The sequence below is a fragment of the Diabrotica undecimpunctata genome, chromosome 3 (genome assembly GCF_040954645.1).
Source record: "Diabrotica undecimpunctata isolate CICGRU chromosome 3, icDiaUnde3, whole genome shotgun sequence".
Lineage (NCBI taxonomy): Eukaryota > Metazoa > Arthropoda > Insecta > Coleoptera > Chrysomelidae > Diabrotica > Diabrotica undecimpunctata.
In genome coordinates, this window is record NC_092805.1 from 42,521,497 (window position 1) to 42,537,282 (window position 15,786).

General features: G+C 33.3%; 1 protein-coding gene across 1 annotated transcript in view; it reads left to right on the plus strand.

Annotated features, from left to right (window-relative positions):
- Positions 1–3,628: 3,628 nt before the first annotated feature.
- Positions 3,629–15,786, plus strand: part of LOC140436730 (endoplasmic reticulum resident protein 44-like) — a 57,661-nt gene continuing 45,503 nt past the window's right edge. The window contains exons 1-3 of the mRNA XM_072525789.1: positions 3,629–3,821; positions 5,832–5,904; positions 6,393–6,755. Of these exons, the coding sequence (XP_072381890.1) occupies positions 3,759–3,821; positions 5,832–5,904; positions 6,393–6,755 (499 nt within the window). The 5' untranslated portion in view covers positions 3,629–3,758. The remainder of the gene's footprint in view (positions 3,822–5,831; positions 5,905–6,392; positions 6,756–15,786) is intronic.

Sequence of the window (15,786 nt, forward strand, 5' to 3'; positions counted from 1 at the left end):
ATATGAGAAGACTAAAATGTAAGTAAATAAAAGAGACGGAAAGTCGCACGGATTCTTTTAGAGAAACTAAGTAACATGGAGCAAATATATAATGCAGAAGAATCACACCAGAATATATGTGATACCTTTAACAAGATCAGAGAAGAACAATTAATAGAAAAAAAAGAAGAGGAAAAGTTGGATGAATGTCAATATACTGCAACTCATGGAAAAAAGAAAAAAATCAAAGAACAACAAAAGAAAGAAAACCGAAATACGAGAGGCCACAGAAAATTGGTTAAAATCACAGTGTGAGGAGATAGTTATTGGAAGAAAAACATAATACGTTTAAAATGCATAAAAAGTTTAAACAAGCAACTGGTCTTCAGAAAGCCAATACAGGTATCAAACTGCGAGATCAACAGGGGAACATTATCACAGATTAAAATCAAGAAATTTGCATATGGACCAAATACATACAAGAATTCTGATGATATTAGGTACGAACAACCTCCATTCTACAAATGTTATGAGCACTTACCAAGCACATCAGATGAAGTGGAAAAAGCGATATACACACTAAAAGATGGGAAAGTTCCTGGATCTGACAATGCACATGCTTAACTCATAAAACTAGTGTGCAACTTAATGGTCGCCAAGATCCGAAACGAATATACACTACAAGAAGAAGATCTAAAAATCTGAATAGAAATCTACCTCAGGGCTCAATCCTCTTGATCGTTTTGTTTATTCAGTGTTAAATATTGAAGTTTTTCAGATTTTAAATATTGAGGTTTTCAGATTGAATGGTTCTCATATGGTTAAGTAATCGATTTGTTGTAAAAATGTACATTCAAAAATTAACACACAAAAATTCAAATAAATAGATCTATGTATATTAAATTGAAAAATACAAAACTTTGAGCCGGGTAAAAAATAATTTATTTTAAATATTTATTGAAGCGAAATTTAGAGAAACTACAAAGAATAATGCACAGTATTGTAGAAACAAAGAAGACTTACTTCTAGGTGAAACAACAAATTAAACAGATGGGCGGAATATTTCGAAGACCTATTAAATACAGACCAACAAGAGGAACTTTAGAGAAATGAGAATTGACAAGAAGATGAAAAAGGGACGTGCGAGGACCAAATTTGAACTTTAAATGAAGTCAAAGAAATAATAAGAGTCAATCTGACAACTTAACTCAGTATGGTGGGATAGACACCTAAATATGAAGACAAAAACACAGATTTATAAAACATTAGTGCGAAGTATTATGACATATGGGGCTGAAAATTGGATCATAAACAAGAAAACAGCAGTAAGATAGTAGCAACAGAGATGGAATGCCTGCGAAGATGCTGCAGAGTAACAAGAATAGATAGGAGAAGTAATGACGAAATAAAGCAAAGAACATTAATAGAAACAGACATATTAACATATATAGAACAAAAAAGACTAAAGTGGTATGGACATGTAAGAAGAACTAGCGACAGCAGATGGATAAAGAGAATAACCGAATGGAGCCCCATAGGAAGGAGGAAAAGAGGACGACCCCGAAAATCCTGGAGGAACGAAGTAGACGACGCCATGAGTAAGAGAGGCTTAAACAATGGAGAATGGGACAACAGAGAGAGATGGAAACGGTTGAGTGAGGGAAGGCAGTGAATACTGTAGAATCCCTGAATATATATATATATATATATATATATATATATATATATATATATATATATATATATATATATATATATATATATATATATATATATAATAAGAGACCTAAAATAACAAAAGTGAGGAATAAGTGATATCCCAGCTGGGATTTTTAAGGAAACTGGCGAAAAATTGAAGGAAAGGATATTTCACTTGACACTAATAATTTGGCAAAAAGAAGAAATGCCGAAACAATGGAATGCCGCCCTTATATGTTCTGTTTATAAAAAAGGAGACAAAACGAAGTGCAAAAGCAATATAGAGGTATAGCACTATTAGAAGTAGTCTATAAAATACTTGCAAAAATTATTAGGAAAAGATTCATAATATATGACAACAAAGTGATTGGAGAATACCAGAAAGAACAACTACTGATCGAATGAGTACGTTAAAATTAATACAAAATAATAGCTACGAACAAAACTTAGTAGAGACATAACAAATATAGTAAAATAAAAGGAGCAGAGACTGTCTATAGTTTTGAAAAAGTGTCTGGATTTGAATAGTAAGGAGTAACCATAACGAACACGGGAAAAGAAGAAAAAGAGATAGACAAAAGATTAATGAAAGGAAGCAGAGCGATAGGCTCATTAAATTTATTACTAAAAGCCAAAAATGTATCAAGAACAGCTAAACTGCGAGTCTACGAGACACAGTCATACTATTAGACTCACAGTGATCTATGCCAGTGTAACGTGAATTATGAATCAGCAGGAAGGAAAGAAAGGTGCTCAGAAAAATTTTCGGAGAAATAAAGACCTAGAGAATGGAGAAGACGAACAAATAAAGAAATAATGAGGATGTATGGAAAACCAGCAATTACGGCAAAAATACGAGCCCAAAGAGTGGCTTGGTCACATTATACGAATGCCAGAGAATCGAAATGTTAAAATATTACTGATAAAGAGAGAAATGCGGAAAAAAGAGGAGAAGTTCAAAGAAGAAATGGTCGGAAGTAGTAAAGCAAGACTTGACTATATATATATATATATATATATATATATATATATATATATATATATATATATATATATATATATATCGTATCGTATACAATTATAAATTTAAGATTTCTTTACTGTCAAGAATCTGAGCTTGGTTGAATGTTAATGTCAACCATATTTTTTCTTGGATATACAACTTTTTAATAATTTCATGAGTAAGTATCACACATTTTCCCAAATTTCATACTTATTTATAATAGCACTATTAGAATGATAGAATGTCCATCTCTACCGATATGTATTTTGTAATATGATTTTTCCCAAATTAATTCGATAGCGTTAAATTTGCAGTATAGTCCGTATAGTCTCAACACTTCATGGCTGTCTTCTGCGGCTGTCTTCGTTCAATGTATAGTGTGGCATAGTGTTGTGTATGGACAGGCAGCTTAAGTTAATCGTTTTAGTTTCTGTGAGTAGAAAAGAGACATAATATATGATATACAGCCAACTCCCAGGAATTATCCCTTTTTAAGTTTATAAAATTTGAGATATATATACTTTTATATACAGATACACCTACATTTATACTTAATTTTTTTGATAACTATTTCGATAACGTGTAATAGCAGATACATTTTATTCACATTATTTCAATTGCTATATCACATCTTTCATGCGGATTCCTTTAAATTGATATATTTTATTTTTGTTTTATATTACTGAAATGTTTCTATTTTATTACACTTCTACACTGCTCTAACCCTAGAATTCACACTGAGTACAGCTCTGGACTACGTAATAGAAATTGCCTACCTTAGACCATTGTTATACGATATTGTATGCAATTCGTTGGACTAATAACAAGTTACCAATCCAATAGATTCTAACTCGATTTAATCCAATCACATTCGTCCACCTATCCAGTATTTTAAAGTGTTATCAATTTTGAAGGAAGCTTCATGCCGAAATTTGTGACATTAATAATTGTCATCCTTTTATGTCAAAATAGTTAGATGACGTTAGCCGTTCATCGTTTACGGTATTTACAGTAGGTCTTAATGCAAAGTTTGTAAATCCGTGTGTTTTTTATTTATTCTTATAGAAACTCTCATGCTATGATGACTTTTAGAATATCAAAAATGTACAATTTTAGAATTACTCTATTTTTATTAACTACGGTAAGTACAGTTTAATTACATTCTTACCAGATTTGCATTCGGCAAAATATGTTCAGATTAAACTTAGCACCGTAATGGCAGATTTACGATAATCTATATTTCTATTTCATGTATAATGTTAACCATTAAAATTTTTTAATATAAATTATGAACATAAACCGGGAGGCATGGTCTTAAAACTTGCAAGAATATTGTAACCAAACTCTTCTAAAAAAGTGAAATTGAAAACTATATTTTAAATATTATTTGATGTCTTACAACGTATTAGATAATTATTTAACTACAGAATGTATGTACATATTTTTACTACTTACTTACGAATAATTATACATACATATGAATAAACAAAACAATGATCATCTTAAATTATTATCAAGGAATATAGATTTGTTGCTATTAATTTCTAAGATGGTCATATTTTAATGAACGAAGAAAATTTAGTAAGAAGGGATCATTATATACCAATATTATCCAACCACAATGTGTGCTTTATATTGTGGTATTTTGTTATTGCTAGTATATAGTATATCTGCTTTCAAACCACTAGAAAGAAACTTCAAATCTGAGTAGGTATTATCTCATTTTGTTTTCTGACTTTTTCTTTTTCTGTTTTTTGCTTTCTGTCAACTAATTTTTCAACTGCTTTATTGTATATTTATCACTTTTGAATTTGGAAGTTTCCTTACATCCTGAAGACTTGCTTTACTTAACCTTTAAAAGAACTTTATTTAGGATAGATAATTCAATTTGTAACCTTTTTTATATTCCATGTCATATTTCCTCCAAAGGATTTTTAAATTGAAATAGAGAGAGAATAGACACAAATGTTCAGATGGCAAACAATTTTGGAGTTTTTTTAGTGCAATTTAAGAATTTACATTAGATTTGTTCATCATTTACAGCCATTTTTTGTGTTAGATCTTTTATTGATCTATCTTATCTTAAATATGTACAATAATCTTATTATAAATTGTCAGCAAACAGCTCTCCAGCAAAGTCTATCTCCAACAATTAACAGACTTTGGACATGTTATGAGAGCAGACACAGAAAACATGGAAAAACTTATTATCCAAGAAAAGGTAGAAGGCCGAAAATCATGAGGAAATTCCATACAAAATGGATCAACCATACAAAAGACCTATGCATGAGTTAAAATAAATGACTATTCTATTTACTAGATTCTGTAGTGTTCATCATGAATAAGGAATGGATGTGTGTGTGTGTGTGTGTGTGTGTGTGTGTGTGTGTGTGTGCTTTGTTTTATGGCACTGGAACTAAGCCAATTAGCCAGAACAAATGTGTGAAAGTTATAAGGAAAATGCTTCAGTTAAGTATTAATTTTCACTTAATGCGTATCTAATATTATCTTATATTTAATGAACAACACATATTATTATACATAATACTCAATATTATATTATTGATTATCCTTATAATGTAACTGTTTTTTTTTTAACTATATTGTTTGGTTTTTGATTTATTTTTTTTTTATTTTTTTTTATTTTATTATTTTTTTTTTATTTTATTATAGGAATGGATAATTTTTGAATTTTGCTATATTAGCTGATGCATATATCTATTTACTTTTACTTTAAGACACAACATTGTTAATATCACTAGAATGACTACTGAAATTGAAATCAAGTGGCAGATAATTCCTAGGATAGAATTAGGTACTTCTATATCTGAAGATGACCTCACTGTATATGTTAAATAGCAGTGGTGACAATATATACACCACTGTCTTACTTCCCTAAGAATATCTATCCCTTCTGATAGTTGATTTTCGTTTCTTCTTTTGGCTTTCTGATTCCATATAGGTGTTAAAAAGGCTTAATAATTTTAAATGATCTCAAGGAAGTGACTGAAATTCCAGCAATCCAAGTTTATATTGCAGTCTTCTCTAATGAAGTCTACTTTTTAAGTTATTCTTCCCTCAGTAATAGAGGTTGATATAATATTAAATTGTAATACTACTAAAAAATTGATTATTCTTTCTTCTTTTTCAGATTATTTACTTAATAGAACCAACAGATAGTGGAGCTGTACAGCTTACTGAACAAAACTTAGATAATATTTTGGGTAAGTTTGTAGCATAATATGCAAATTTATAACAAAAACATAAAAGCTGTATGTGGCATTAATATATCAATCTGGTCTATCCCTTCAGCTGGGAGCCCTTTACATTAATAGTCACAAGTCTTATGTGTTTCAGGGGTACTCCAAAACTTTAAATTGTGTGTACAATAATTGAAGGAAGTGCATGAACTTTCTTAGTTGCTTTAACATCTTTTGTGTAGTAAATGCTTTCTCATCTGTCTGATACTCAACTGTTTTTTTTTTCAAAGACAGTTTTTTATGCTACAATATATTTTGCATTTAATTCATCAAATGCTTTTTCTATATTTATTCTAGTACCCCCTTTTTGAGTTACCATTTTTCTTTCTTATCTGTAGGTTTGTGTCCCATACTTTCTTAACTTTTTATTCAATTTTTTTATGATTATGTTATGAAATGCGACATTAACCAAGGACCAACATATTAGATAAGATTGCTATTTTTTGTTTCAGCTTCCAATGAATTAGTCTTTATAAATTTCTATGCTGACTGGTGTAGATTTAGTAATATGTTGATGCCTATATTTGATGAAACAGCAGACGCAGTAGCCAAAGAATTTCCAGAAGCTGGAAAGGTGGTGATGGGTAAAGTAGATTGTGATAAAGAAAGCAGTATATCTTCAAAATACCACATTACAAAATATCCAACCCTAAAAGTGATTCGTAATGGCCAGCCAGCAAAGAGAGAGTATAGAGGACAAAGATCAGTGGAGGCTTTTACAACTTTCATAAAGAAACAATTAGAAGACCCAGTGAAAGAATTTAAACAACTAAAGGAATTGGGAGAATTAGAATCGGAGAAGAGGATCATCATAGGTATGTCAATTATTTATATTGTACATAAACATTTTTGACAAAAATAAAATGGACATAAGGATATGATTTCTAGCACTCACTCTCTGTCTCTTGATTTAGAATATTTAACTTCATTATATTCAATACATGTTTTTTTGTATATATGTTTAGTTATACAGTAATTTTCTTATGAGTTTCTATTATCACTTCACATTATCACATCAGTAGTTAATCTATAGAGATTAGCGATATTCCCAATACAATAATAAATCATAGTGATGTAATTTAACATTTATTTGTAACACTGATTAATTTCTTGTTTTTAATATCAGATTTTTCATGTCATTGACTATAATTAATAAATTACATATCTTAATTCAGTTGTTCTGAAGCTATTTTCTTGTAGCATTTTAAAGTAATTACTATTTAAATAGGAATAAGACACAATTAAAGGTTAAATTACGTTTATTGACGTTTCAATTTCCACTTAGGAAATCATTCTCAAAATACAAACCTTTTTTTTATTTTGAGAATGATTTCCGAAGTGGAAATTGAAGCGTCAATAAACGTAATTTAACCTTTAATTGTGGCTTATTCCCAATTAAATAGTAATTACCTAATTCAGTTTTCCCATTTTTAAAATTGGCTTGACTTACAAGTGTTTTTTTATGTTTTATTTTCTTCAGTGCTCTTACCCCTATAGTTAATAGAACTGGTTACTGTTATATGCCATTCTTTTAACGAGTTTTTTTGTTATCTACATAGCCCAACAAATAAAATTGAGCTTTTTGTGACAAAGATATTGTTTTTCAGTATAAACTCACAAATACAACAAATACTGTTACTGTGCAACAACAGTTGAAAATTATTATGAATTAGTGTGTACATAATCGTCCTGGCAGGACCCGTAAGTGTTTAATTGTTTTAAGAAAATGGAAAGTGAAAACTTATTGTAGTGTCTGAGAAGTTACAATTTCTTTTTTAGATTCTTAGAAGAAGATTTCCTTATTTAAGTGTTTTCATTTTTTCTTTTATGTCTCTCTTTGTCTGGTAATTCTGTACAGCTGTTCTAGTTCGTCGGTTGAGCATTTTTCTCTAGCCTCCTTTTTTTTTAAATTCAAATTCATTTATTGATGTAATTTTGGCAGTAGCCTAACACACGCCAAAATATAGCAGAAAAATAATTCTAATAAAAAATTTGTTTTACAATTTAATTGCCCAATAATTGATCTAGTTTGACACCTCTTTAGCCTCCAGTAGGCTGGAACAAGATCACATCTATATTTAGTGTTATGATTGTGCACCTCTTCATGGGTACCATAGCAGTCCCCTGCTTCTCTTGACAAACATAACATTCTCATAGATATACATGGAGGGCACAGTAAGAATTTGCAGAGTCTTATAGGCCAATCTCCAATTGTCTCTAAACCCAAGGCCTGCAAGAACTCTTATAGCCTTACGTTGCAAATCAAAGATTTTCAGCATTCCCGCCGAATGCCCCCAGACCACGATTGCATGTGTCAGATGAGAGTGAAAAATGGCATAATAAGCTGTTCATAATACCTTGTGTGAAACGCCTGATGCTAGATTTTTGTGCACATATAAGTTCTTTGATAGGTTTTTGCTCAGATAGTCAATATGTTGACCCCATTGAAGCTTGGGGTCTAGGTGTACTCCAAGGAACTTCACACTTGTCACATCTGCGTTTTCAGCCTAGGTTTCCCTAAGAGCAAAAACAGCCCTGTTGGTCTATACTTCATTAAGCAGGAACCTGTTAACACAGAACCACTTTTTAGTATCCGACAGTGCAGACCTGGAACCCATAAGGGAGTCCTCAAGTGTGTCAGCTGAGAAGAAGACAGTGGTGGGTCCAAAGACGGAGCCCTGAGGAACACCAATATTAACAACACTCTCCTCTGACAACACCTCGGACACCCTCACAGATTGTACTCTGTTCTCAATGATTATGATTGCATCAACTTGACACTCTGTGGACAAAAGTTGTGCCTCTGTAGTTTTTTCAGGAGTATCCCATGGTCCATACAATTAAATGCCTTACTCAAGTCACAAAACACAACAGTGTTGAATTGCATTATATGAAAGTATTCCAAGATGTGAGACACTAGGTCAAGAATGCCAAGAGTTGTGCTCCTTTCCTTCCTGAAACTTAACTGTGATCCTGAAAAATAATTGTTACTTTCAAAAAAGCTTGTGATTTGCAAGGCCATGGTCTTTTCTACTAGTTTAGAGACGACTGGGAGCAGTGCGACAGGCCCATAGTTCTCAGAGACGTCAATTTCCCCTTTTTTAAATATTGGTGTTGTAATAGTTCTTTTTAGAACCGAGGGAAATGTATTCTCTTTAAAGCATTGATTTATTAAGTGTGTAAGAGGACTTATGATAATATTTTTTATCATCTTAATAACACTTTTGTTGCATTCTTGCACTTATCATTAAACCAATGGTTTTTACGGGCACAAGTTTCCGTTCATATTTCATCTTTTGCTGCTGGTTCAATATTTTTCTTTATTCTGGTCCAGTAGGAATTATATTTTCTGGCCTTCTTTCTTCATTTACATTTTGATTCCTTAGCCTGTTCATGATGTTTTCCGAGTATTCTGCAATTGTTTCATCTCAGCTTTTCCATATTCCATTTCTTTTTATCCATATTATTTTCGTTGCTGACATTTGAAATTGTAGCCCTAAATGTTGAGATCGCTAGACAATTATCTGAGTGTATGTTTGCGCATCTTTAACTTCTGCATTTCATTACGTCTGTTCATGTCTTAAACTTATTAATATGTGATCAATTTGAATCGTTGTTCTTCCATCAAGAGAGGTCCAGGTTACCTTGTATATATTCTTGTTTTCAAAATAGGTGCTAGCAATTGTCATGTTTAGTGTCACTGCTAAGTTTATGAGTCGTAATCCATTATAACTACTGACATTGTGTAAGCTATGTGTTCCAATAGTGGGGATGAAACTCGCTCTTGTCCTGTTATTGCATTCATGCCACCTAATACAATCTTAGTGTCATTTCTGGGATATCTGTAGGCTTGCTTTAGATCTTCGAAGAAAGGTTTTTTTATTTCCTCTGGTTTGTCATCAGTTGGGGCATGTGCATTGATCAAACTGTAATAATTAAAGAATTTACCTTTTAAGCGCAAATAAGTTCTTTGACTGTAGGCTTTAAAGTCAATAATAAGGCCTTTCTTTGATTTACAATAAACCCCCCTTCATATATATGTGTTAATTTTCATTGCAGCTATAATATATGGAATAGGTTCTCTTGTGAAGAGTGCCAGTTCCCGTCTATCGTATTTTCTGCGGTTCTAAAACATTTACTTTGTATGTGTTTGCTATGTATAGTAAGGATATGAGTTCTTCAGCTCGGTACAGGGTTTGTGTATTTCATTTTTCGTTTGACGAGTCATCGTTGTAAGTTTCGTCTAGCTAATAGTTCCTGAGATTCTGTAATATATGCCTTTTACAGGAAAATGTTGTTGGGCTCTAACCCAACTTCAAACCTGGTGGGCCAATGACTCTTATGTTAAAGTTGCTATACCTTCGTTTGCTTTGGTTCACGGGTTTTTAGGTCCCACCTACCCGCCGGTCCCAGGACCGGCTATGCATGTCATCTCTTGCTCTACAAAGACCATTAAAATGTCTGTACAAAGACCATTAGCAGTAACTGACTATAAACAAATTTTGGCATTTCGTTAATTTTACATTTGTTTTATAACATTAAATTAATGTTTTTGGATTGTAAATATAAACAGAATATGTATTTAATATGTATTAAATATATTAGATGTACATATTTTAGTATCTACTGTATACTAATATTAAAATGCAATTTGAGTCAAGGTAATACCAATAATTTAATTCTAATTTCCATGAAGCTATTTCCAGAACTTTATTCTAAATAATTTTATTTGTATATATTATTTTAAATACTATTTGTATTCAGTATACATGTCAAATATTTTTGTCGTGGAAAATTCTGCAAATATGATATTTTTTGCTATAGTATAGTTTGTAATGTTATATAATTGATGATATAGAAAGTTTGCAAAAAAGTTCGCAGGCATACTTTAAGGCCAGTTACAGCTGAATGGAATCGTAAAAGTGGATTATATTTATCCACGGAGTATAGTCACAAGTGGATACATAAAATTGGAAATTCAGAAGTGTGCTTGTAGTTTTAAAAAAATTATATTTTCTTATAGACAAAGGAATAGCCACTATTAATAACAAACCAAAAACAAGCCAGGCTCATGTGGGCCTGTGTACTAAACTTTCGTGGTCGATAGAAAATTGGCAACGGGTAATTTTAAGTGACAAATCAAAATTCTACATATGTGTTGGTAATTACCGCAAGCAAGTTATTCGCACTAATCATTAGGCTTTTCACAAAGATTCTTTGAAACGGACCGTAAAATTTCCTAAACGAGTGATGAATTTGGGTTTGTATGGCAGTCAGGGTTAGGATGTTTTGAATTTATTGAGGGTGCCGTAAATGTTGCGAAATATCAACAAATACTTCAAAACAGCGTACTACCCAGCATTGTGACATTAAAGGTTATCATATGACCAGAAGAAAAAAAAACCTAGTTTGTAAACCACAATTTAAAGTCCTTTCTTGGTCTTATAACAGTCCTGACTTAAGTATCATTGAAAGAATATTGCATAAAATGGAACGAATGGACTAAGGAAAAATTCACAACGCACATTACACGAACTTTAAGCTAAAATAGCAGATTTGGGATGAATCAAATAGTCAATACCCAACCAGTTAAGAAGAAGTTGGTGACCTGGAAAATGTACATCCAAGAACTTTTCTTTGGCTACCGAGGTAACCTTCCAGAAATAAATTGAATGACAGGGCCGTCAATACTAGAAAGCGAGGTTGAAACAGTCTAAGAATGGTAAGGCCACAGGTCCGAACGAAACACCCGTTGTACTTACTAAGGTGATTAGTGAAGTGAGCACGAAGGAGTCAACTGAACTGTTTAACGCCATATACGATTCAGGTAATATCCCAGAGAATGGCTATTGTCAACATTTGTAACACTACCAAAAAAATGATCTGCGAAAACGTGCGAAGATTTCCGAACTATCAGCCTTATGATTCATGCACTTAAGATTTTTCTTAAAATCATACATGCCAGAATTTACAAGAAAATGTCGGTGAAATTCAATTTGGATTCCGCAATTCCATTAGTACACGTGAAGCACTCTTCACCTTACAAATCCTACTTCAGAGATGCCGCGATATCAGTTGGGGTGTCTATATTTGTTTTATTGACTAAGTCAAGGCATTTGACCATTGTCAGCACCAGAAGATGGTCGCCGCCCTACAAAGAGTAGGATTGGATGAGAAGGACATTCGGATCATCATGAATTTATACTGGAACCAGCGTGCTCAAGTCAAGGTCGAAGACTAGCTGATCGACCAAGTGAAGAAGGCAAGGCTGTGTGCTCTCGCCGACTCTTTTCAATATATACTCTGAGGAAATTTTGACTGAAGCCTCACAAACCTAGAGATGAGAATCCGAGTGAACGGTGAATACATCAATAATATCCGCTACGCCGATGACACTGTGTTACTAGCAACCAGCCTTACTAGACCGAGTGAGAACTCTGAGCGTAACATACGGACTAGACCTTAATATTAAGAAAACTAAATTCATGGTTATCAGCCGTGCAAATTTAGATCCTGGGGCACTAATGGCAGGTAGCGAAGAGATCTAGAGAGTCGACAGATTCACTTACCTCGGAACTACCCTCAACTCACAATGGGACTACGCTCAAGAGATTAGATCCAGAATTGAAATGGCACGGTCTACATTTATCAAGTTGAGATCCTTGCTGTGCTGCAGTGATCTCAGTTTGGGAACCAAGATGCGGATAGTGAGGTGCTACATTCTTTCAGTGTTACTATATGGAGTTGAAGCCTGGACACTGACGCAAGCCACAGAAAAGCGGATTGAAGCCTTCGAGATGTGGATCTACAGGATTCTAAAAATATCGTATGTGGACCATGTCACCAACGTTGAGGTCCTACAGCGCATGACAAAAGAGAAAGAAGTGCTTAATTTAGTGAAAAAACGTAATCTTGAGTACCTCGGCCACGTGAATGCGGAACGAAGAAAAATATTCTTCAACTCGTTATGCAGGGTATAGTATTTGGCAGGAGAGGACCGAGACGCCGTCGTATCTCGTGGTTAAAAAACCTCCGACAAAGGTTTGGGATGACCTCCGCGGAGCTGTTTCGCAGAGCAGTCAACAAAACCATGATAGCCTTGATGATCGCCAACATCCGGACCGGATAAGGCACTGAAGACGAAGAATGCCCAACCGAATTCAAGCGTTCATAAAATCTAAGAGTGATGCTACTCCATTCTAAACATAAAGATATGTTCTGTGTCCCAATATTTAGTTGCCAACAAAATAAACATTTTTATTATTAATTAGACATAATATAATGTATTAATAATAATAATATATTATTATGTTTTGTGTTGCTTATTGAACCTATATTATTAGTAATCAACTAATTGCATAGTAGTACATTAAAAAACGTTCTTAGAAAAAAATAAAGTTTTAACTACCTGAATTATGCACGTATTTTAGTTTGTAGTTTATTTATCTCATGGTTTATTTTTGGTAAAGCTAATTTTCTTGTAGTATAATTTTATACAATTTGTCTAAAATCAGGAAACCTACTCCAAATATTCTCGTAGCTGGCCCCTTCGGTATAGGATGTCTGAGTCAACATGTTTAACAATCGATTGCCATCTTCTAAACGCAGAATTTCTAAACCCACCAAGTCCAGGCTGCTGATTTTTCAACTCGTACCGCCGACGAAAAGTGGCTACATAGGTGTATTTGTAAAATTCTTGGGACTGCAAAAGTCTCCAACGAAGAAGTGTTAAGACGATAAATACACTTACTTCGAAACGATAAATACTCTCTTTTGAACGTCATCATGGCAGGAAGAGTAAAGGGAAGAAAATACTTGGGAAGAAACAAGAAATCTTGACTGAGGAATATCAACGACTGGACTAACCTCAGTGTTGAACAGATATTTCACGTTGCAAAAGGGAAGCATTTAAAGAAGTGACCACCAACCTTCGTTAGAAGACGGCACAATAAGAAGGAGACCACCGCCGATTATTGAGATCTTGGTGTATTTATTTCGCTGTGACACCTTTTGGAACGGTAAAAAGATATTTTGGTACTTCGAATCTAGTCGTTCTTCTGTCCGCATAATTTTAAATAGTTCTAGAGCTCTGGAATTCCAATAATAATGGAGTTTACTAGAATATCGACTGTTTATTACAACAAATACCTACTATCTGCATTTTCATTAATTTTACAGGATACATAAAAAACTTTATTACATCACTAAAAAATTTAATAGGTACGTAAAAGTACGAAACATATTATGTAATATATAAATAATCCAATTAAAAATGTAGTTTGAAGTCGATAGAACCATTTAAATAATTTAGCGATGCACTACTATCCGTTTTACAGTGGTTTTATTTCGGTTTCTAACTAGACGAATACGTTTTTGTTCTTCTTGAACAATCTCCTTTCAGAATGTTGGTTACCTTCATAGCTATCTTAATTTTATTCACTGTCACCCTAAATAGCATGCTTGTCAATACCATACTAATCTCGTTCTTCAACCATAAAGTATTTCTTCGACCTAGACTGCGTTTGCCTGCTATTTTCCCTTGCATAATATTTTGTAACAACCTATATTTGGGACTTCTCATTTCATGTCCGAAGTACTCCAGCTTTCTCTTTTTGATGCTTTTTATAATCTCAGTAGTCTTGCTGAGACGTTTTAGTGTTGTGGAGTTTCGAATCTTCTCCACCCAAGAAACTGTTAAAATTCTTCTATCGCACCCCATTTTGAAAGCCTCGAGGCGATTTAGATCACTTTTATTCACAGTCTCAAGACTCGACACCATAAAGTAGCAGCTGAGTAAGCGAATCCGCAATGCCAATTTTAGTTCTCTGTTACATAATACCTTGGACATCCTTCTAAAAGCGGCTCCTGCCTGCTCAATTCTTGATCTAATTTCACCGTGACTTTCTACGTTCCAATTTAACTGATATCCAAGGTAAACAGTTTCATCAACTTGCTCAAGTTTGGTACTATTTACATAATAGGCGGTTTTATATTCTGTTGTTTACTTAGTACGAGTATTTTGGTTTTCCGTATTTTCAGATCCAGATCTACTTCCTTACAGCTCCCAACGAGACTTTCAAGTAATGTTTGCAGATCTTCTTGAGTAGAAGCTAGGAGTACCTTGTGTGTCTCCCGCATATCGCAAATTATTGATTTGTTCACAATTATTCCTTGTTATTTTTTAGAAAGTACATTTCTGAAAATTTTTTCGGAGTAAACCTTAAAAAGCAAGGACGACAAGAGGCTTCCCTTTCACATTCCTCTTTTAATATTAAGAGTCTGTGATTCCAAACCGTCTACTAAAACTGATGCCTTTTGGAAGTCTATAAAACAGCAGTATATATCTACACGACATCTTTTAGCAATTATGTTTATCGTAAACAATGCCTCTCTCGTTCAAGACCCGTTGCGGAAACCAAACTGTATGTCACTTAGGTATTCTATTTTTTCCTTAAGCATTTATTATAGATACGGCCAGGTATTATTCAATAAATAACTTAACAAACTGATAGTCCTATAATCAGCACAAGTTTTTGCTGATTGCTGATTGCCGAGAATATATCAGTGGTATTACGGTCATCAATGCACAAGACTTCAGAAATATCAAACACCTTATCTGCAAAACCAGATGCGTGTCGAATTTTTCTCGGACATTATCTGAAAGGACTTACAAATCAACTTTGCATTAGATCCATCCAGATATGTGCTAACCTTCCAAAGTTAGTGGGAAATTATTTTACCAAAACAGCTATAAACGACAATAACTATTGCTACCTACAATACCAGAACTTCAAAAAAGGGCTACGGAATGAATCTGGATACGCTGGCGTGGCTGGGAGTTGTTAC